At 51.3% G+C, this 23,806-nt stretch overlaps 1 protein-coding gene across 1 annotated transcript in view; it reads left to right on the top strand.

Annotated features, from left to right (window-relative positions):
• Igsf21 (immunoglobin superfamily member 21) overlaps nt 1–23,806 on the top strand; it is a 210,862-nt gene that overhangs the window by 164,387 nt on the left and 22,669 nt on the right. The window contains exon 4 of the mRNA XM_036179011.1: nt 8,241–8,359. Coding sequence (XP_036034904.1) covers nt 8,241–8,359 — 119 coding nt within the window. The remainder of the gene's footprint in view (nt 1–8,240; nt 8,360–23,806) is intronic.

Raw genomic sequence — 23,806 nt, 5'->3', positions numbered from 1 at the left:
AGTGCTGGGGTTATCGACGACGACTCTACTGTTTCCAGTTCTTCACGTGGGTTTGGGAACCAAACTCAGCAAGCCCTTTTACTCACTACACCCTCTCCCCAGTGGTCAAGCTTTAGGAGGTGGGGCCTGGTGGGTGGTCTGTGAGCTATTGATGGAGGTTGTTACAGGGAGAGTGGGACCTGCTTCCTCCCCATCTGTCTCCTCGGGGCTATTTTCTTCTCCTTGCCATCGGCCCCAAAGTATCAGGGCCAAACCCTGTGAACTGAAATCTCTGAAAAACACCAAGCCAAAATAAACCCTGCCTTTGTGTATGGCGATTGTCTTGAGTATCTCATTACAGCAGAAAGCTAGCAAAAGGTGGCAAGCACTGTAAGACACAATTTATAGAAGATCCTAGGCAATGGGTTTCATGGGGATAGATAGATCTGTGGCCTTCTGAGGATGGGGGAGTGGATCATAAAAGGGCATGAGGAAGCTTCGGGAGCAATGCATGGGGTCATTATATTCATGGTAGCCATAGTTTCAATATGCTGGGACCTGTGAAGTGTGTAGAGTTTAAATACATCAACATTGCAGTTCATGTATGCTTCGATATAACTGAGGACGAAACTTAAAACCAAAAAGCACTGGAGGGGTCAGGGGTCAGTTGGTGAAACCCTTTACTGTGCAATTACAAGGACTTCAGTTTGGTCCCCACCATCTGTATAAGAAGTCAGGTACGATGGTGCACGCATGCTATCCCAGCAATGAGAGGCCAGAGACAGGCAGATCCCTAGAGCTCACTGTCCAGCTCTAGTCTCACCTGATTGGAGAGTGCTAGGTCCCAGTGAAAGACCCAGACTTGAAACACAGGGAGGCTGGCTCCTAGGGAATGCCTGAAGTTGACCTCTGGCCTCTACATACATATGCCCCCATGTGCAACCACATACAAGTGAACACACATGCACACATACACGTGCACATACACACACGCTTGAACACACATAAATAAACAATAAAAATAGACTTAGCAAAAAAAAAAAAGGGGGGCGCTGAAGAGTTGGCTCCGTGGTTAAGAGCACATGTTCCTCTTCCAGAAGACCCAAATTCAATTTCAAAATGCCACCTGTAGCTACAGCTAGGGGCATCTGATGCCTCTGGCCTCCTTGGGCACCTGCACCCCTGTGCACAGACACATGCATGTAATTAAAGATAAAAAATAACAATGTAGCAAAGTGTTCAAGCATAGAAAACCCCAGCAGAATGGTGAGGCTTCTGGGAGATGTGCAGAACAATGGTAAACCTTACAAAAGCCCCAGGGGCGACAAGGTGGGACTGGCTTTTTTTCTTTTTTAATGATGACCTTATTCCTGAGGCAGGTTCATTACTGTCCAGCTCAATTCTTCTGAGCAGGAGGGAGGTGTGCACGCAGACAAGACAGAAAAACAAGTTCCCAGTGTCTTCACTCAAGCATGCATCTCTGTCTGGCTCCTGGCTATAGACTAAGCATTGAAAACAGTGTGAGGCAGCAGCTTAATAATTTGTCTTAAAATTTTAATCAATTAATGGCACAGGAGAAAGTAGGAGGGCAAGGACTGAGAGCTTGCCTGGCTCCATTCTGTGTGCATTGGTGTGGTCTTCACTGAGTGTCTGTAAAGGGCCATCGCTGGCTCTCCCGGCTCTCCAGCAAGGCAGGAGGACGCCACACAGTTGGACCCAGCATTCTTTGCCTGGCCAGGCTCCAAAGTCTGCTACCTGGATTCTGGGAGAATCTGAGGCTCTTCCCAGCATCAAATCAAAGCTAAGGCAAGCAGAGGGGCCAAAAGGCTGCCGTATCTTGACAAGGTGCATGGGAGATACCCTGGACTCCCCGAAAGCTTGGCGAAGAGAACCTAGGGAAGCAAAAGGTCACCCTTCTTCTTACAGGGAGGAAGCATATGGCTCTTGTTACCTGGGGAGGTGGCAGGCTCAGAATAGAAACACACAGGGCAGCAGAGGCCAAATCGCTCAGGAGGAGCTCGGCTCAGAAAGAAATGAGGTGCCAGGGCAGGGTGAGGAGGGTAAGAAGTGCATGTGCCCACTCGCCCATCTGCCACCTCTGGCTTGGGTTCTCACCAGGGCACCTGCCTGCTCACTTTGTGACACGTCTTGTCTGTGTGCCTCAGCCTTCTTATCTGTGCAGTGGGAGATCATAGTTACAATAGGGGTCGGTGAGTTGGGAAATGCTCACTCGGAAGCCTCCACTGTAAATCTGCAAAGGTCAGCACTTCTAGGGCTGAAATTCCACACAGTATCGTCACACCCAATCATCAGATAGGAAAAGTGAGGCCTTGGGATGTTGGTTTTAAATAAGTGGTGCTGGTCACTGTGTGGGAAAGGTCACGAGGCATGAAAAACCCAGTGTCAGAGCTTTGTTAGGAGGAGACGGGGTGGGGGTGGACAGAAGAGCGTGATCAGGCCTGTGGAAGACATGTACAGAGTGGGGACGAGGAGCGGGCAGGAGAGAGGGGAGGAGTCTGTGACCGGTTTTTTAAGGATTTCCCTGCACATGCTCATGTGGGCTTACAGAGCTATGCCATGAATGTATAGATTGCATGACCATACTGTGCATTACGTAATCACGCAGCACACAGATGATGTAAGGTGTAAGACCCCTTACTTAACTACTGAACTGCACATGTGCGGTCATATAGCTGGAGGAGTGGCAGAATCCTAACATGGGAGGCCAAACAGCCTCAGCAAACACCACAAACTGGCTAGGTTCACCAGAAACCCTGGCTTTTAACAGCTGTTTCCACTGAGCTGGTCCTCTCAGATACTCAGGAGCACTTAGCTAGAAGGCAAGAAGCTTTCGGAGAACCTCTGGGCTGAGAGGGGCGGTGGGTGGATGGCACCTGCAGGCACACACAGAGTGAAAGGATCTGGGTCCATCCACACAAAGGATGAGCAGTCAGGGCAGCCTGCCTGACAGAGGCGGCTCAAGAACTCTATGTGCCTCTAGGATCTATGTCACTGGATATTCATGATGCACCAGCCCTAGGCGGTGCCCTTGGGTGAATCCTGGTAGTCTTCCCAAAAGTCTAGTAAGTGGTGTGACAGATGGAGAAACTGAGCCTGAGAGAAGTCACATGATTTTCTCAGAGGACCAAATCAGGGCTGCAACTGAGCTGGGAGTCACATGTTGATCCAACAGCCTGTGTGCTTTTTAACCTGTGTGCTTTTAAGCCCTCCACTGCACTGCTGGGGTCGGGGAATGGCTAGAGACTTTCCACAGGAACTGGAAATGAGGGAGACTCTCCAAGTAGATAGAGTAACTGCTAGGTATCTCCACACCACCTCAAGACTCAGCCTCACAGGGCACACAGTAGGTCTAAATGCTAGAGCATGCAGTTGGTCTAGATACCAGAGCATGCCATAGGCATAGATCAGGGCACACAGTAGGTCTAGAGTCCAAGACACATAGTAGGCCTGGATGCTGAGATGCATAACTTGTCCATATATCAGAGCACACAGTAACACAGTAGGCTGAGATGCAAGGACATACAGTAGGTCTAGATGTGGTTTACACGGTAGGTCTAGATGCCAGTCACACAGTAGGTCTGAGTCTGTATGCAGATGTTGTCCTCTGGCCCCTACATGCTGCAGAAGCTGCAGTGTCCAGCCCTCATCCTCCCCTGGATGAGGCTCAGGCCAACAGGTAAAGGCAACACTCCTGCTCCTCCTGTTCCCAGCTTTTCAACAACACAATTACTCGCCCTTCAGAGATGCCGTCAGTGTTGGTAAACTCCAGCCGCTAAACTGCATTGCCCCTATCTGCGCACAAACGCTGCGGTTATTAATAGTTTATCGACCTGATTTCAGGCCATCACTGATGAGAGCAGCCTCCTCCCACCCCCTCGGCCCCCTGCTGCCTGTGAAGACCTTCCATCCAGCCTTGGGATCAATGCCACTCAGTGCTGGGGGCGGGGGCAGGCTCTGGACCACTTAATCCACTTTCCGAGGACAACAGTGGAGGCAAGATCTCAGGGTTTGATGAAGGAGACGAGGCGGTTAGGTGTGGATCAAAGCTGTGACCTGGCAGCTTTGGATCGGAGATGAGAGGCAGAGTGGGCCTGGGGATGAGGCTGCGTCTGGATTCAGATGGTAGCTGAGATAGAGAAAAGGGAGCGTGGGGTGTCTGAGGACTCTCTTATCTTGGCTACTTTTCCATGATTTAAGATTATCCGAAGTAAAAATGTTATCTTATAAAGCAGGAACAAGGTGTATGTAGGAAGAAAGGGCAAGAAGAACAGAGGGGCTGTGACTGGAGGAAGGGGAGGGAGTGGAGGATGGGGGGGGCTCAGGAGGCTCTGTGGGCAGTCCCTGGCCATTTCTCCCCAACGCTGACCACTTTCAGAGGGGTTTAGAGGAGAGGGCCTGGTCTGGATTCTGCATGGAAAGGGGATTGGAAGATACGGAAACCCCACTTAAATCCTGATCTTGGCTACAGGACAGTGGGGGAGGCGGGTAGAGTGGAGAAGGGAAACAGTGTAGCTCAGGACGTGAAGAGGTGGACACCCAGGACCTGACCACTCAGTGCCTGGGAGTGTGGAACAAGAACTGTCGAGATTGTGTCAGTGAATGATGAGGCTTTGAGCCAGACCAGGCATCAACCCTGGAGGCCAGCGAGTGGAGCTGTAGGAGCAGACCCAGATGGGAAGCTGTCTTGTCTTAGAAGCACCACACCACGTGTCCACTGAGCTGTCTTCCACACCACCTGTGAGGTGTCACCCACACGTCACCCAAACATATTGCTTGTGTTACCGTCACTTGAGCATGTCATCAGCCGAGTGATTGCCAAACATGTCCCCAGCGCTGGGGTCACCTAAACACATCTGCATAGACAGCCCATGGGGTGGTCACCCACGTGCCTTCCCCTGTGTGTCATGCCCTCACTATCTGGTGACATCACCCAGAGGAGCCTCCGGCTCCATCCATCCCCCCACCCTGTTTCTTTACACACACCCTGCACCTGTCTCCCTGGAAAGTTACTTAAGCAGGTCGACTGCATAATAGACACCTGTGAGGATAGCCGAAACATGTCACTTAAGGTGGTTGTCACTCAGCTACCATGCGCAGCAAGTACATAGCTGTTCTCAATCTAGCTGCGTTACAAAGGAAATCATTCCCAGGGGAGACAGGTTCCCTGCTGTTCCCACTGTCAAGGCACTTTCTTCTGAGAGGAGAAGTGGAAGGGGCGGGGGGGGGGGGCGGCATTTTCCCCCCATGGAAAGGGCTCTCCCCACTCTTCAGTCCTTCCTGACAGTGAGGAGACCAGATGGCAACCTCTGTGTAGTCTATGGAAATGAGGGTGTTGTTTATGCTAATGAGTGCTGGGTGCTGTTCGAGGGAGGGGCTGCTAGGGGAGCTGGCTCAGCTCAGAGCGACAGCAGCTTAGGAAGAGGCTGAGAGCCCAGGTGGGGGAGTGGCATGGTGGGGTGGGGGGCGGGCACAGAAGTGACTCATAAGCAAAAGGAGCTGAGACAGGCTGGAACCTGAGGTTAAACTGCTCATCACAAGATGAAAGAGAAGCTTGGAGCAGGCAGATGGGGAGGAGGGAGGAAGGATTGCAGGAAGGGGCCTCCCAGCTCAGGAGCCGCCCAGGAAGAGCCTTGAGCTAATAATGGCCTCTCCATCCCCCATGGGCCTTCGACTCGACTCACCCCAGGATGGCTGGGCTGGTTAGGTGGAGGAGGACCCTGAATAAATGTGGGTGTCTCCCTTGGTTTTCTGCCTGCTCTGGGAATACAAAAAATCAACATTGACACAGGGTCCTCCTCGGAAACAGACCAGTATAGGTTGGAACTTGAGGAGGACTTGGATTTGCCCAGTGTAGTACCAAGCTGAGGCTCCTGCTGGTCAAAGTGCCTGGATACCCCTTGGCAGGAATTCTCGCTTCAAGGGGGCATCATAGGCCAAGGCCATCCATGGCCTTTGGGCAGGTGTGTGCAGTGCTCTGAAGTGTTTATCAAAGTCCATCTTCACTTCGGTCCTGGGATGTGTCATCTGCATTATGTGTACATACACACACACACACACACACACACACACACACACACACACACACACACACATATGAAAGTGGGTGCTCAAAGGTATGGCTTCCCCAAAGTTCTGTGGGTTCCACACACAGGGAAGCATAATTTGGACTCAGTTATCAGAGCTCTTTGCAGCCTAGATGGCAGAAAGAGGCTGTCCCCATTGTGACTGTACCCCCCAGGAGAAAGAATGGCATACCAACTTATTCTAGCATGAGCTGACCCTGTAGGCCCTGTAGAAAGATCTAGAACAGGAGTCATCAGACAATGGTCTGTTTAGCCACAGCTTGTGAACTGAGACTGTTTTAACAATTTTGAATGGTTAGAGGAAAAAAAGAAAAGTGTAAGTTTATTCTGTGACATGAACATTTCCAGCAGCAGAAAACTTGACGGCCATGAATAAAGTTTTATCGGAACCCCGGCACACTGATTGGTTGATAGACGCTCTTCAACTGTCTGTGTGCTATGAGGAAACAGAGAGAAATTACAAGATATCAGCATTAAGACTTTTTTAGACTCTGTTTTTAATTGTATGTATATGAGTGTTTTGCCTGCATGTATGTAAGTGATCCATGTGTGTGCAACGTCTGTAGTGGTCAGAAGAGCGTGTCGGATGTCCTGGAACTGAAGTTACAGACAGGTATGAGCTGCCATATGGGTGCTGGGAATTGAACCTGGGTCCTCTGCAAGAGCAATATTATTGAAAGCTCCTAACCACTGATCCGTCTCTCCCAACACCCAAGTGTGTGTGTGTGTGTGTGTGTGTGTGTATGAGAGAGAGAGAGACAGAGACAGAGACAGAGACAGAGACAGAGAGAGACAGAGACAGAGAGAGACAGAGAGAGAGTGTGTGTGTGTGTGTGTGTGTTTTTATTTGCTAGTGTATATCTGTGTCTTGGGGGTGGATATACATATGAGTGCAGGGACTCACAGGGGCCAGAGGTATCGGATCTCCCTTTGTTGGAATTACAGGCTGTTATGAACTACCCAATGTGGATGCTATGGCCCAAACCCAGGTCCTCTGTAAAAGTTCAGAGCCATCTCTCCAGCCCCAAGACCAACTTCAAGAGGGAACAAAGCCTGAGATATTTACTCTTGAATCTTTCCAATGAAAAGCAAGAGGGAGGTTTGAGGGGACTCCCACACACACTGAGTCTGGGAACCTTGGAGGCAGAGCCAATGCCCTTCAGCCCACCCTCTGCTGAGCACAGGTGTTGTAGCACTGGTGGGAAGCACTGGTCAGTTTCCCTCTGTCCCTGTCTACCAGGGAGGAAATTCCTTGGAGACAGGAATGTGATTGTGCTTCTTTTGGTGTCCTCAGGACAGGGCATAAAGTGACTTCTTAGCAGTCTGAAGGCAGGACTCCAAGGGCTCGCAGTGACATCTTAGCTGTACAGGGTAGGGCAGTCAATACCATCTTGTGCCTCAGTTTCCCTGTTTATGGAGTGTAATGATCAACCTCTGCATTGTGACTGCGATAGGTTACATGAGAATGCCCCCCATAGGCTCATATATTTTTATGGTGGAACTATTTGGGAAGGATTAGGAGGTATGGCCTGTTGGAGAGGGTGTGTCTCTAGGGTTGGACTTGGAGGTTTCAAAAGCCCGTGCCAGGCCCAGTCTCTCTCTCCCTGCCTCCTGTCTTCAGATCAAGATGTAAGTAGCTCTCAGCTACTGCTCCGGTGCCGTGACAATCACATACTGATCCTCCCAAGCTATAAGCAAGCCCCTAACTAAATACTTCATTCTATTAGTTACCTTGGTCACGGTGTCTCTTCACAGCAATAAAGCTGTAACTGAGACAATGGTGGTTGTGAGGAATGACTGGGGCCAGGCCTTATGCAGGCAGTAGCCACGCCCCACTCCTTGAAACCTGCATCACCCGAGGGGAATCCTAAGAGTGGCACGTGACCAGCTTGGCAGCTGTTCCTGGGCACAGATTCAGCTCAGGCTGAACACAACACTCACTGTCCCCCTCTGCAGCACCAGACACAGAACCTGTATACATTGGGTGCTGCATAAATGCTATCCTTTCTCCAAGTCCAGACCGCAGGTGTGCAAAGGCTTTGCAGAGTGGTTGAGTGGAGCCTGGTCAAGTTTGTACTAGGGATTGGCCTCCTGGGTGGAACACTGCCTCCTCAGCCTTGGGATGCTAGCCTTACCCTTTCATCTGCTTCCCTGCAGGCTGCCTGAGGTCCGGATCTCAGACAATGGTCCCTATGAGTGCCATGTGGGTATCTACGACAGAGCCACCAGGGAGAAGGTGGTCCTCGCCTCAGGCAACATCTTCCTCAACGTCATGGGTGAGTCAGTGTCTCAGGAAGGAAGGACATGGGTGTGTGCATGTACACACAAGCAGGCTTACAGAAATTGTCCTGGGACACTGTCAAATCCTTGTGGTTTATGTATAGGAGCCTCTCCCGTCTACTGCCCTTGGCTGGGAGGAGGAAAAGCCAGACTCTGGCAAGCTGTGACTGTGGAACCTGGCCCCAACAGCCTGTTATAAGGGACCCACTCTCTTCCCAGTCCCAAGCTCTAAGGACTCATGGTCTGTGCCTTGTCCCTGACCCTCACATGCTAGGTGTGTGACAGGCTGCTCATTGACTAAAGGAGTCACTGAGGGCAGTGACTGCTGTCCAGAGACTGCAGGCAACCACAGCCTCTGAGCCACATTTATAGTCGGTTGGCAAGGGATGCCATTCTCTCCAGCCACCCAGCTACCCCTGTGGCGTGGGAGGCTTGTGGAGGAAGGCCTGAACCTGTGGCTGCTGTAGCTGCTCTCCCAGTAGAGGCCAAGGCCGCATCAGTAGAAGCCCTGAGAAGCACGTGCTGAGAGAATCTTCTCCAGGGGATGACTGCCCAGGAGCCTCCGGGGAGGGGACCAGCACCACAGCTGTGATACTGCTCCAGAGACTACCACCCCTGTCCCCGGGCTCCTCCCAGGGCTGTTCTGGAGGTGTTGAAAGGCCAGGAAGTGAGAAAACATTCTGGGCTGAGTATGGGGGCTTCTGGCTCTGTGCCTCCATTTGTGCATCTGTGACATGGCACAGCAACACTAGAGCTAGTCTCTGTGTCCAGCTGTGTCATTGGCTGAATCAACCCTCAACCAGCCTTAGTTTCCCCATTGAAAATGCAAAGGCCTTGCTCTGAGTAGTCTTGGGAAGTCCCATCAGTGCGATGCTCTTGCCAGATGAACCACCATTCTGTGGCCACCCCTCTGCAGGAATGCTGGGCCTTGGCCTTGACTCAGGCTCTGTGTCTCTGTTTTTCTTATCAAATAATATTTGTCAGGGCAACAAAGCCTGCTGTGTTCTGGCAATCAATGAGAGCACAAAGGCCCCGTGGAAAGTCGTCGATCTAGGGAAATTGAAAACCTCCAAAGGCCAGACCTCCAGAGCAACATTGATCCCACCACAGTAGCCTAGGCAGACTGGCTGGCTTCTCTGACAGCGCATGCTCAGTGCTCAGCCCTGAGCTGGCCACCCCAGGGAAGAAACACAACTCAGCCTGTACCATCAAGGGCTCCCAGTTCAATGAGAAAGACAGGCCCCATTATTTACTCATCAGATGTTTATGACATCTGATGCATTCAGGGCATCTGCTCTGGGCCTGAAAACAGGAACAAACTTGGAACAGAACGAAGTTCCTGTCCTTGGTGGGTTTGCAGGGCAGGGTGTGAGCCAGGCATAAGACGCATGCATAGGTGAGGCACTAAGATGGCAGGTGTCTCTGACAGGTGCTGGGAAGAAGGTAGAGGAGGGCTATGGGTAAAGAGGCCGTGCAAAGGGAGGGCATGTTCATTAGGAGGGAGAGACTCAGAGGAGGCCACGTCCCTCTGCGGCCACTGGACGCACAGCTAGGTGCTGGCACATATCCACACATCATGCCACTCCATCCTCACAATTAACCAGGGAGGAAAGGCAACCATGAACCCCATTGTTTTGTTTGTTTTTGTTTCTGAGACAGGATCTCATGTAGCCCAGGCTGGCCACAGACTCTTTATCTAGCCAAGGGTAACCTTGAGCTTCCAAGCCTCCTGCTTTTGCCTCCCCACGGCTGGGATGACAGATGTGAGCCATCCCACCCCGTTTAAGAGGTGCCAGGGACTGAACCCAGAGCCTCATGAATGAGAGACTAGCACTCCATCCAGTGAGCTACATGCCCGGCTTTTGAGGAACAGTTGGTTGTAGATGCCTCTCTTAGATCAGTGTTCATGAGTCACGTGAGGAGTGAAGGTTCTGGAAGCTTGCAGTGCTTCTGGCAGTGACAGGTCCAGTGAGGGTGCTCTGCCTACCTGGCTTGCCAGGGCCGCCTCTCTGGAGTCCACCTGTCCTTGCACCCCACCCTGGAGAAGTAGCCAGGATCTATTACAACCCCGAGAAGGGCAGCAGCCACCCACGCTGGCCACGCCACCTGCAGAAGTCTTCCCTTCAGTGACATTGCATGCCACCCACCCACGAGGTCGCTGTGACAGCATCCTTCCTTTCTGTGGGGTCTACACCAGTGACTCAGCAACTGTCAATCAAAATTGGGGAGGGTGTGATGATACATGGGCACATGTGTGTTGGGGGTCCTTGCCTGTGCGTGTACGCAGAGCCTAGAGGAAGATGTCAGGTGTCTTCTATCATTCTTGGCCCAGTGGCAGGGTCGTCCCATGAACCAGAAGTTGAGTCTGCAGCTAGACTGGCAGCCAGCCAGCAAGCCCTGCATCCTCCTCTCTCTGCCCTCTGTGCTGGGCACACTCAGAGCATATCCAGCTTTTACAGGGGTGCTGGGATGAAACTCCAGTCCTCATGTTTGTGCAGCAGGTTCTCTTAACCACGGAACCATCTATCCAGCTCGACGAGATTGTAGTTTTATTTTTCTAAGTCCGTGTGTGTGTGTGTGTGTGTGTGTGTGTGTGTGTGTGTGCGTACATGTTTGCATGTGTGTTGAGTGCACGTGCATTGGAGCACCTACATGTGGGAGCACCTGCATGTGATAGTGAGAGTCATCCTCAATTGCTCCTCCACTCTGTTCATGGAGGCAGGGTCTCTCAATCAAACTCAGCGCTTACTGATATTACTGATCTGTCTATCTAGTTTGTTCTGGAGAATTCCAAGTGGGCCACCACACTTATCCAGCGTTTACATGGATTTGAACCCTAGTTCTCATGCTTGCACCAAAAGCTCCTTTATCACGGAGCCATCTCCCCAGCCCTGAGGGGTGGTTTTGTTTGTTTGCTTGTTTGTTGTTTTTTCTTTAAATTATGCTTCCCCCTAACTTCACAACTTTCTTTGAATGTAGCCAGTTTCCAAAGTCACAGACCCTCGCAATCTAGACTTATCTGTCCCTGCTTGTATCTTTTCTCAGTGTCTCAGAGACCCTCCAAGTGAGTGGAGGCCATGCAATGCCTGGGCTGCCTCTGTGCCATGAGGATGTGACAGCTAACAGTGAGGCAGGCTGGGGTGCCAGAGAGCCTCCCAGGAGAGTGAGGGGAGGAGCTGGGGCTGTGGACAGGGCCCAGGCCACCTCCATCAAAGTCACTGAGCACTGTCAGTCCTCCACAGCTGCTCACAGAGGCCTCTGGGTAGAGATGAAACCGAAAGAGCGGCCGTAATTTCACGCCTATCACATCCTGCTATGTGGTAGGAAAAGACATTTGGGAGGCCCATGAGCAACACTCAGGGTGTGTGCTGCACACAGCCATTAAAATGTTTTTATCCGAGCTGCCGACAAATCGTGAGCCAATTTGAGAGCCGAGTGCTGGGCTCCGGAAAAATGCTGCACACAGTCATGGGAGGATGGTAAAGCAGCTTCCTGGAGGTGCAGGTCATGGGGGTGAGCGTGTTAAGGGGCTTGTGTTACAAGCAATTAAACATAATAAGGCCTGGGCTCTTCGCCCCCGCCAAAGCTGAATTCTTCCTCCTGAGTGGCCAGGGGCACCACCTCAGCCACAGGTCATGGCATCTTGCCTGTGCTGGTCCCAGCTCAGTGCACATACCAAGGCTGATGACGTGATCCCACAAGGGCTGTTACAGACATGGTTGTCCTTGTTTGACAGAGCAGGGAACAGAGGCCCTGAGCATTAAGAGACCTGCCAAGTGAGTGACAGGGGCTAGGAGGTCCTATCTGGCCTGCTTTGTTCACAGCTAGCAGCTCTAACTCCACGCAGACTCCCAAAGGAACACCCCCCTACCTATAGGTTGTCTGTAACCCAAATCCTCACCATTCTGGGGTGTAGGACAGAGGCCTCACTCACAGAGCCTAGGCTGGAGCATCTGGCACTGTACTCTCCTACAGTCAGGTGGGGTTGTGGTACCCAGGCGAGGATATAGGGGTCTGAGGAAGGGAGAGGAAACATCCACACTGCCTCCTTCCCCATCCCTCATCCCCATCCGCTGCCCAGAACAACCCTTTCTACTTAACCCTTAACAGAGTGCTGGACCTGGAGTCTGGCAGACCAGGTGAGAAACTCCGGTTAAGTTAGTGTCCACTTTTGACATGGTAGTCCATGCCATTCAATTTCTTTTCCAGTAAAAAAATAATAATAGTTAATGACACATAATGTCTTATTTTAAAGACAGGGTCTTGGGCTAGAGAGATGGCTCAGAGGTTAAGAGCACTGACTGCTCTTCCAGAGATCCTGAGTTCAATTCCCAGAAACCACATGGTGGCTCACAACCATCTGTAATGAGATCTGGTACCCTCTTCTGTATACATAATAAATAAATAAATAAATCTTAAAAAAAAAAAAAAAGACAGGGTCTCATGTAATGTAGCCCAGGCTGGTCTCGAACTCAATGTGTAAAAATGTATTCTTTTTTATTTTATCATAGGAGTGTTTTTGCCTGCACGAGTGTCTGCGCATTATGTGCATGGAGTGTCTTCAAAAGCCAGAAGAGGGTGTTGGACCCCCTAGAGCTGGGGTTACAGGTGGTTGCTAGCTGTCCTGGGGGTGCTGAGAATTGAACCTAGGTCCTCTGCAAGAGCAGCCAGTGCTCTTAACCCTGAGCCATCTCTCCAGCCTCATGAACTTTTAACCTTCCTCCCTCCATCTCCCAAGTGCTGGGATTACAGGCACATGCCATGAGGTACTGGGGGTGGAACCCAGGGCTTCGTGCATTGCATGCAAAACACCCCATCAGCTGAGCCCAGAATGTCTTTTTTTTTTTTTTTTTTTTTTTTACAAATGTGTCAGAAAGTGACTCGAATGTCTACCTGAGGTCACTCTCTCATCCAGTCTTCCTCTGGCAAGTGTTTATTGAGCAGCTAGCAAGCATGTCCCACCCTCAGCCCACAAGCAGGGTATGTACAGGCCCTGGAGAGTTATGAATTTGGCCCAACAAAATCTGGAACTTACTTGAAACCTTATGAGATATATTTTGCAGTTTGTAGAAGACAACATATTGAATGACAACGTGATTGGACATGCCTGTGACACATTCTGGGTACTGTCCCATGCACAGGAACAGTATTTCAGGTGCAGACCATAAAGTGGGCTCTGAGCTGGGCAACACTGTCACACAGTTTTTCCAAAAGTGGCAAAGCGGTCAGGGACCAGCAGAGAGAGGTGGTGTCATTTGAGCAGGATCCTTAGAAAAGGTGACATTTGGAGAGGGTACAAATGGCTGCTCAGGAGCTCCTTACTCAGCAGTCTCCAGCCCCAAGCCTGCTCCAGGCCAGAAGTTCAGTGGAGAGCAAGGCAAAGTCCTCACTTTTGTGACCTGCCTTCCAACAGGGACGACACGGCACAAGAACCTTCAAAAGTGTGTTCATTTCCCAGGTCTGCCTGGAGCTTGTGACCGTGAACTGGTAATGTGGCCACAGTGACTGGCTGCTGGTGACTGTCGCAGCCTTCACCTCTTTGTTCCATGACCCAGTCCTCTTCCTGAGAATCGGTCTCTGCATCACATGGTGGTTCTTTCCACAATGTTGTGCCACCCTGCCTACTTTTCTTTCTTTCTGATTTTATTATATTTTATTTTAAGACTGGGTCTCACATAGCTCAGGCTGGCTTGGAACCAAGGATGGCCTTGAACTTCTGATATCCCTGTCTACCCCCAGGTTGCGGCGTTTACAGGCATGTGCCGCCACATGCTGGAGATCTAACCCCAGGTTTTCTGCCCACTGGGCAAGCACTCTACCTGCAGGGCCACATCCCCAGGCCCACACTTTCTTCTTCTGAGGACACCAGTCACTAGATTAAGACCTGCCCTGGTCCAGAATAGCCCCATCTCAACCTAATTACACCAAGAAGGTCACACTCTCAGGGACCAGGGCTTAGGACTTCACCATATGTTTGAGGAAACAATTTCAAGCCAGTAACAAAGCTAGGAGGGTGGAGGCTAGAATTGGAAAGCCACTGCTTTGTGTTCCCAATGACCTGGTCATCCATCATTGTGTAAGCCCTAACCCACCAAGCTCAGCTGTCCGTGCATTCCCTTGAGAACACTCGAGGACTCAAAAGAGGCAATCCTGCCACTTTCCCTTCGACAGAGGGAATCAGAAAGGTGCTGTTGCTTGCTGGGTTCCCCAGCTGGACAATGGAGTGTGAGGTGTGGGAGGCAAAGACTTAGCCTATGCATAACTGACCACCTGTCTTCGATGATGTTCTGTTGCTGGGGAGAGACACCATGACCACGGCAACTCTTACAAAGAGAAGCATTTAGCTGGGGCTGATACAGTTCAGAGCTTTAGTCCATTGTCATCATGGCAAGGGAGCATGGATGCATGCAGGCAGACATGGCGTTGGAGAAGTAGTTGAGAGTTTTACATCTGGATCCAGAGGCAGCAGGGAGAGAGAGAGAGCCACTGGACTCTCCACCCCTAGGAACACACTTCCTCCAACAATGCCACACCTCCTAATTCTTTCAAATAGTGCTATTCCCAGGTGACCAAGCATTCAAATCTGTGAGTCTGTGGAGGGCACTTGTACACAAACCACCACACCATCCGCTCTGAAGGCAGTTTACCACCAAGCAGTGGGAACCCAGACAAACAGGCCCAGAGTGTTCGCAGAACAAGGGCAAAGCACTGGGTTCTGTGCCCAGCACTACATAAAACTGGACATGGCAGTGCCCTCTTATAATCCAGCACTCAGGAGCCTGAGGATTTCAAGGTCATCCTTTACTTCATACGGGTTTGAGGCCAGCCTGGGCTACATGAGATTCTGTCTCGAGCGATAGTGAGCCATCCTCTCAGGGATTCCCTCTCTTTAGAGTTCTCCAATAAGGATGGCAGATGTAGTAGCCCTTTGACCCCCAGGCCAAAGTGCAATGCTTTCCACTTCTGGAGCACCCAAGAGTGGTGCTTGTGTGTGACACCTGGTGTGTTTGTCTTCCAGAGTGTTCTGCAGTTTTTCTTGTGGCTGGTGCTCGCTCCCACCCCCACGCACCTTACTGTCTCATGCGATGGTTGTATTGAGTGATGACTCACATCGCCGTTCATTTAAGAGTTCCCATTTACATCCAGGGCTGCAGCCACCACGATAGTCAGTTCTAGAATGTTTCTGTCACTCACCAAAGAAACCTGGTGGTCATGGTCACACATTCTACGTCCCCCAGCTTTCCTTACTCTGGGTATTTCAAACAGTCGAAATCATATAAAATATATGGATTTTTTTGTGACCGGCTTCTTCCATCAATATTCTCACAGTTCATACATGCAATACCATGTGTCAACACTTCATTATATTTTAGTATTAAGCAGTATCCCACTTTATGGATTTCCCTTATTTCTGGTCGGGGGAGGTGGCATCTCTTTGAGGGTTTAAACTGGGCCTCCTGCAGGAGGCTCTTGGCCACATCAGTATCTCCGTCAGTATCTCACGTGGGACGGGACAATGCACAGGTTTGCTCCTGCTTTGTTTAGCTGTAAGGGTCCTTGATCTCCTTAGACGGAGTCCCTCACCTCCCTCATCGGCTCCCGGATCTGCATACTCGTCTCCCATCCTGTAGTTTTGCTTTCAGGAGGATGACCTCTGGAGAACAAAAGGCTTTGACACCGGAGTCTATTTGATCCACTTTTCTTTTATTGCCGGGTTGTTAGTGCCTCAGTCAGGGAGCCATTCACTAACACCAGGCACAATTTACCACATAGTTTCCTTCCAAGAAGAGTTTTTATGACTTTAGCTCTTTCATGGGCAGACAGTGCATATTGAGTTACTTTATTGATGGAGAGAGGGAGGGGTCCAGATTTCCCAGAAAATTCCTGTGGCACACTATCCATCCCATTGAATTCTCCCAGCCTGGCTAGCAAGCACACTCTGGGGTGGGAAGTTCTCTGAGTCTTACCCAGGTGGTGATTGTGTCTCACCCCCGGTGAGGACTGTACCTCACTCACCTTCTGACACAAGAAAAGGAAGGGAGTGACAGGGTCCAGTCTCAGAAATGTCCCATGTAAGGACTACGTCCTTAATTACCTCACTGGCCTGCAACGGTCCCAGCCTAAAAAGTGGGCCTGCCCTCGGGCTCTCTCTTTTCCACACTCTCTTCCCTCCGCACAGTCTCTCTGTCTCTCTCTCTGCCTCTCTGTCTCTCTCTCTGTCTCTCTGTCTCTCTCTCTCCCTCTCTCTCTCTCTCAATAAAGCTCTACAAAGGTAACCATGGCTTGTGATTCTGCCAACCAGCACTCTCCTCTGTTGGCATGGCTGCCACGGGTGGCAGCCAGCCACAAGCACCGCCACTTAACCAACATCCAGGCCTTGGGCAAAATGCAGGAGGTCTGTGGAATATTGTCTCTTGGTGGGTAAGCCACTTTCGACAGATAAAAGAAAATGTTTCTTACATGCTTGGCTTTTTTTAAAAAAAAGTTTACTTATTTAATCAATTTCTGTGTGCTCCCTGCATGAGTTTATGTGTACCACCTACACCCGGGTACCCACCGAGTCCAGAGGGCACCTGATACCCCAAGAGCTGCAGTTATAGGCAGTTGGGAGCCACCTGATGGCAGGCATTGGGAACTTAATTAAATGTAGATAGGTCCTAAGAGCAGTAAGTAAGCTCTTAACTGTTGAACCATCACCCCCCACCCCCCCACCCCACTCCCCCACCCCACCCCACCCCCACACGTGACCAGCTCCTGGGGTTCTCCATTCTACCTCACAGTTCTGTGTTGGCCCTTATGCACACGTGTGATTGGCTCAGCAACCATGTGACTTTGGGCACTGGTTTCATGGGATGCTTCCCAGTGACCAGTTCATCTAGGTTCCCCATAGAAAGCAGCTTGCCTTGGGTAGATGGAAGCTTCCAGAAGAAAGGACCCAGGAGTTCCTCAGGATTGGTGGAGGCCAACCTCTCTCCCTGAGGTCTGGTTAGAGCTCAGGCTCTTTGTCAAATCCAGACCAGAGTGCCTTTCTTGAGAAAGGCAATTTCCCATGACGAGTTACTTAGAGGTGTCAAGAGCACAGTGCCATCTGGAGAATTCCCTCTTGTCTTGATTATTATTCTGTTACTGTGACAAAGCCCCATGACCTAGGCAACTGAGAGAGGAAGGAGTTAATTGGGCTTACAGTTCCAGAGAGTGAGTCCATGACTATCATGGTTGGGGACTATGGCAGAGGACAGGCAGGCATGGCATTGAAGCAGTCGCCAGAAGCTCATCTCTTGAGATACAACCTTGAGGCAGAGAGAAAGAGACACATGGAATGGTGCTGAGTCTTTTGAAACCGCAAAGGCAGACATGCTTCCTCTAACAAAACCACACCTCCTAATCCTTCCCAAACAGTTCCACCAACTGGGAACCTAGCATTCCAATATATGAGCCTGATGGGGTGGGAGAGGGAGTTAGGAGTTCACGGGTCACAGTCCACCAGTAGACAGGAACACTGCACTGCTCCGAGGCTCCTGGCAGGGACTGCTGAAAGGCAGGGTTCACAGGTGCAGGACCATACATCCCAGGATGCCTGCTGGGAGGAAAATGATGGACTCCAGCCCCTATCAGGAAGCCTGTGGGGATGAGCCACCCACTGGCACACACTAATTACAGTAACCAGCCCTAAGCAACCTCTAAAGTACAGACCCAAGGAGCCAAGGCTGGGTGCTCCACAGAGGAGGAGGATGTGACAGATTGGGATCCAGGCCAGAGCCAGAGAGAACTGGGGAGAACTCAGAACCAAGAAGCACTGGGGAGCCAGGCTGTGAATTCCAACTCCTCTCTCAGAAGCCCCCAGAGTCTTGGGTAGACCAGAAGTCCTGGTGAGGACAGATCTCTCCTGTCCCACTATCCCCCTTTCTTCTACTCTGGGTTAGGGACAAACCAATGTTTCACGTTCCCCAAGCTACAGAAGAAGGTGTCTGGGTAGTCACTGGCCTCAGCTAGACTAGGCCCACTGTGAGTATGGGGCTGACACACTGATGAGAGGCGCCGAGGGCTTTGTGTTTGGGCACACATTTTCTGCTCACCCCTGAGGCTGTTGACTGAGTGTGTATCAGCCACCAAGCATGGCTCAGCACCCTCTGGGTCTTGGGCATCAGCTCTGTAAGTGAGGCCTGTTGTTTGTTTTCCTGTTTCACAATAGGGAAAACCAAGCTGTAGGAGATGTGCCCAGGGATGCAAGTCTGGGTAGGGTAGGTAGAAGAGCATTTCTCAACCTGTGGGCCGCAACCCCTTGGAGGCAAACCACCCTTTTATAGGATCACATATCAGATATCCTGTGTGTCAGATATTTATGTTATAATTCTAGCATTGGCAGAATTACAGTTGTGAAGTAGCAATGAAATATTTTTTTATGGTGGGGTTGGGGTCACCACCACATGAGGAACTGTTTTAGAGCATGACAGCATTAGGAAGGTTGAGTGCCACTGAACCTGCTGGTGTGGAAGCCAGGCCAGTGGGCCGGCTCCCTGTGAAGATGAGTGTGGAGGGCAGAGACTGAGTTCTTGTCTTGAGGAGAACTGCACAGACAGAAAGGTTCATTAAGGGGGTGACACAAAGGGGTCTGCGGCGTGTCACACCACACCTGCGGCCTGGCTCCACGAGAGCAAGAAAGGGGCGAGATAAGGTCCTCAGTGACTTTGATGGGTCACCAACACAGCACTCACTTCTCCCGAGTTCTTACAAACACAGGCCTTCTGAGCATGCGCCCTTGGCTGAATGCGGCCCCAGTACAGGGAGGGTTGAGTCTTTTCTCTGCCGCCATTGCTGTGCTGATCTCTGGAATGTCCTCCTTTGCTGTTTTCTATTCTCCTGCCTCACCACCGAGGCCCACTTCAGCCCGCTGTGGAGCATGAGGAGCTTGACCTGGAATATTATTACTTCAGTTCCCTGGGCCTCAGTCTTCCTTTCTGCTAACTGGGGGTTGCAAGAGCATCTCCCCTGTTGGGGGATGTCAAATAAACAGAGTCCTGTGGCCCAGGCTCACAGTGAAGGGGTTTCTCCTTCCTCACTCTTTGGCCAGCACTCTCCCCTGTCAGCATCAGCTTCAGCAGGGGCCAGACCCAGGTGACAGCTGCAAGAAATGATAACAGCAGAGGGCAGATGTCTCAGCAGGATGGTGGCAACTCTGTCCCCTCCCAGGTTGTTAAGCTATGTTGATTGCCAAGAGATGGAAGCACTTGGAGCCAGCACCCTGCCCAGACCCATCCCTTCCAGTCTCCCTGTCTTCCCTAGAAATGGGTCTCCTCTACCATGGGCCTGCTACAAAGCACAGATAACATGGTACCTCAAGTGGACAGGAACTCAGCCTGTTTGTACAGGAAGTGCTCTGTTCACATACCACATACTGTCATTGTGATGGTGCAGAGAAGTCATAGAGAGTCTGAGACTACACAAGCCAGCCCCAGGACTGATCAGTACGCACAGCATCTGGGAATGAGGTACCATTCTGCTCAGCAGCCCTCAGACATGGGGACCAACTGGAGAGAAGATAAGCATGGATGTCTATTAAGACCTGGCACAGGATTGAGATGTTCATCTGAGAAGGCACCAGGACAACTTGAGACCCCAGTCAATGTCCTTAATTTCAGGGATATGGAATGGAGACTGAGGGCCCCAGGCACCTTCCAGGCCTACTTTCTGTTGATCAGGTAGATCTTCCAAGATGGTCAGTGCAGGGCCTGGGATAGTGGCTCAGCTGAACTGCCCTGAGGGTCCAGAGCAAGGGATGCAGTCCAGAGTACTCGGGCATGATAGGCCAAGGACCTCCAAGCTGGACACAAGCATGTCTAGAGCAGGACACTGTTGTCTTAAGTGCCTGGAACCAGCTGGGGGTCTGGAGAAGGACTGATGTCCCCTCCACCCACATGCCCGCCCACAGGCTTCTCAGTTGCCAAAGCCCCTGGCTGAGCACCAGTGTGGAATAGGCAGACAGATGGGTCTGAGCTCAGAGGAGCACTTCAGAGTGAGCCGAGTCATCTAGCAAGGACAGTCACTTCCCAGCTTCAGCCCCCAAGGTCTGAGCCTGCTGCCCGCTGCCTGCCTCCTGCACAGGATCCTCCAATCCCTACCCACCCTCTTTGAACACAGCTCTGCCAAGTTGGGGTGCCCTTGACAGCAGCCCACTGTGCACCTCACACAGACCCAGCACGTTCATTCCATCAGCCATCCAGCTCGTCCTCTTGAGCCCCTTTCAAGGGAAGTGGGACAGTAGATAGTCAGCCACGGGCAGCAGGACAGCCAGATGGCCACTGGATGAAAAATCATCCCCACCAGAGACCGAGCCTTTTCTCAACATGGACAGCATAAGATGCCCAGGCACACTGTCAGCTGGCACTCCAGCAGCCTGGGCATCAACAGGGGGAGTCTAGAGGAAACTGAGTCAGTTCAGAAAGCTGAGATGGCACTCATCATCCTCTCATGCCGTTCCTTTCCCACTTAAGGCTGGAGCTGCAGGTGGAGAGTGGCTGTCGGAGCCCACACTGGGTGTGGCTTATAGCAACTGCCTCCACAGCTGTGAGTGGGGGAGCAGACAGCTTGGTCAAGTGGCACACCCCTCTGTGAAGGTAGGCTCCCCAGAACCACAGAGCCCACGGCCACCCTCCCGTCCCCAGCGAACTGAGTGCCCCAAGGGGAAGAGAACTGGACATGTGTCCACTCATCTCACAAACCCTCCTTCTAGTTCAAACCACCTTTGCAAGCACCCCTGTCTTAGTTAGGGTTTCCATGGTGTCAGGAGACACCATGACCACGGCAACTCTTATAAAGGAAAACATTTAATTGGGGTGGCTTACAGTTCAGAGGTTCAGTCCATTATCATGGTGGGACATGGTGGCGTGCAGGCAGACATGGTGCTGGAGAAGGAGCTGAGAATTCTACATCATGATATATAGGTAACAGGAAGTAAATTGAGATACTGGGTGTATCTTGAGCGTAGGAGACCTCAAAGCCCACCCCCACAGTGACATACTTCCTTCAACAAGGCCATATCTACTCCAACAGAGCCACATCTCCTAATAGTGCCACTCCCTATGAGTTTATGGGAGCCAATTACATTCAAACTATCACACCCCCTATGAGCCTGCTACATTGAAGGGATGAGTCCTAGTCACCCTATGGAAGACCACTTCGGGAAGAGATTGGGTCAGTAGAGAGCAGCCAAGTAAGTGTGGTTGTCAGTGGCAGACTTTGCCCCAAGCCCTTTAAATGTAGAAATTCACAACCCTCGGGACACAGGCCTCCAGCACTTTAGTCAGTGAAGAAGATGAGGTCCAGAAAGATGATCATGACGAAGGCCACATTGTGAGTCAGTGGCTTGCAAGCCCAATAGCCTCGTTCCAGAAGCTTCTGTGTGGCCTCTCACTGAGATGCCCATCCTGCCTTCTGGAGCCAGACAAAAGAAGCTCATCTCTCTTGAACTCTCCAGACAAGTGGCTGCAGCATCCAGGTCCTCCCAACCTTCTGGACCTTCCGCATCTTGCCACCCATGGTGCCTGTCTATCTGTAGATGTGCATCCACTCATCCTCCAGGTCCCCACCTGAGCATGTCTGCAGGGGCACCATTAAACCCTGACAAGTGTTAGGTCAGCGCAATGCTTTATTCCTCACACCACGGGAGCAGGATTTAGTGTCTCTGGCAGAAGGTAAACCCCCCTCCCTGGGACAGGACCCTTAATTACCAGTGATATGTGATGTTGGGGCTGCAGTGCCTCAGGCCCAGGGTTGTAAAGAGAGCAGAAGGCTGAGGTGCCGCTTTCCCATAACCATCCGAGGAGCAAAAGAACCTGGAGCCGGAGCAGTGGGAGGCTGGCAGTGTGAGAGCCAACTGCAGCCCTGAAGGGAGGTGGGCTGGGGAAACAATCCTGGCACTGTGTATTGAAGAGGAAGCTGAGACCAAGATCACACTGCAAGTGGGCTCTGCCCTGGGGCTTACAGTCCTGACTGCTGATCTGGCCACAGTAGATTCCTAGGCTTGGTTTCCCCGTCTGTATAGAAGGAGGCATGGTCCCTTCATGCACTCTCAGTCACTAAAGCTTTGGCTAACTGAGGCTCATGATGAACCAGGTGTTTGGCAGAGTTCTTCAGGGATACTCTCACAAGAGACAAGTAGGAGACAAGTAGGATTATTCCCATTTTACAGAAAAGGAAACTGAGGCCCCAAAATTCCAAGGGCTGATGTGTGCACCAAGGGCCTGACCTCTGAGCTCCAGTACTGACACAGGGCTCGAAGGCCTAGTTCCTTGCTCAGGGAGTCCATGACTGGTAGGGAGCCAGGCAGAAACACAGGTTCCTGGAAGACAGAAAATGGGAGGGATGGGAGAAGACAAGGGTGCAAGCTGAGGGATGTGGGCATCCCAGGCAGGAGTCTCTTCCTGGAGGTGCTAACCTCAACTGACAGAAGCATCCTATGGGGCCAGATGCAGGAAGGGAAGGTAGTGTACACCCTTCAAACAGTGTCTTAGGCGTTGTTCTTTTGCTGGAAAGATACCATGCCCAAGGCAACTCTTAATTGGGCTTGCTTACAGTTTCAGAACTTTAGTCCTTCATCATCTTGGGGAGCATGGCGCCATGCAGGCAGACACTGGAGCAGTAGCCGTGAGCTACATTATGATCTGTGGGTAGAAGGAGAGACTCTGGGCCTGGCACGGTCATTTGAAACCCCAAAGCTCATGCCCAGTGACACACTTCTTCCAACAAGGCCACTCTTCCTAATTCTAATCTTTTCAGATAGTCCCACTTCCTGGTGACGAAGGACTCAAATAGGTGAGCTTGTGGGGGCCACTTTTACTCAAATTGCCACAAGCAGGGAACACCCCTCTATGCTGGAACATGGGGAGGGGCAATCAGAGGTGGCAATGGTACTAGGCATGCCCTCAAAAGGTGACAGGCAAGGGTCTCAGTACTTAGTGTTCAGCAGAACCCTGTGAAGCCCATACTACAATGGGTCTGTTCTAGAGATGAGCAAACTGAGGCTCAGCAAGGATCAGCGACCAGGCGATGTCACCTAACTATTGAATGTCAGAGTCAAAATGTGTCTTTGAGTAGCCAGATTCCTAGGTCAAAGGTCAATCAGGTGGCTGAGGCTCCAGCACTGAGCATGCTCCCTCCCATGCTCTAACACACAGAGGTGTTCCCTGATGGTGGCGGTCTGAATAAGAATGGCTCCCATAGGCTCATAGATCACATTCTTAGTCACTTGGGAGTGGCGCTGTTTGAAAGGATTAGAAGGGAAGGCTGTGAGGAGAGGATCCAGACCCTGAACCTCTGGGGCTCCAGCCAAGCCCCTCCTCCTCGTCTGCAATTGGGCACCTTCTAGAAGAAAGTTTCACTCAGCTTGTCCATGGATCCAAGAGAGAGCCAGTAATGGAAGCAGTTGGAAATGTGCAAGGTTGAAA

Source organism: Onychomys torridus, chromosome 2, assembly GCF_903995425.1.
Source record: "Onychomys torridus chromosome 2, mOncTor1.1, whole genome shotgun sequence".
In the NCBI taxonomy this organism is placed as follows: Eukaryota; Metazoa; Chordata; class Mammalia; order Rodentia; family Cricetidae; genus Onychomys; species Onychomys torridus.
The sequence above is the reverse complement of the archived record's forward strand: the minus strand, read 5'-3'. Positions and strand labels throughout refer to the sequence as shown.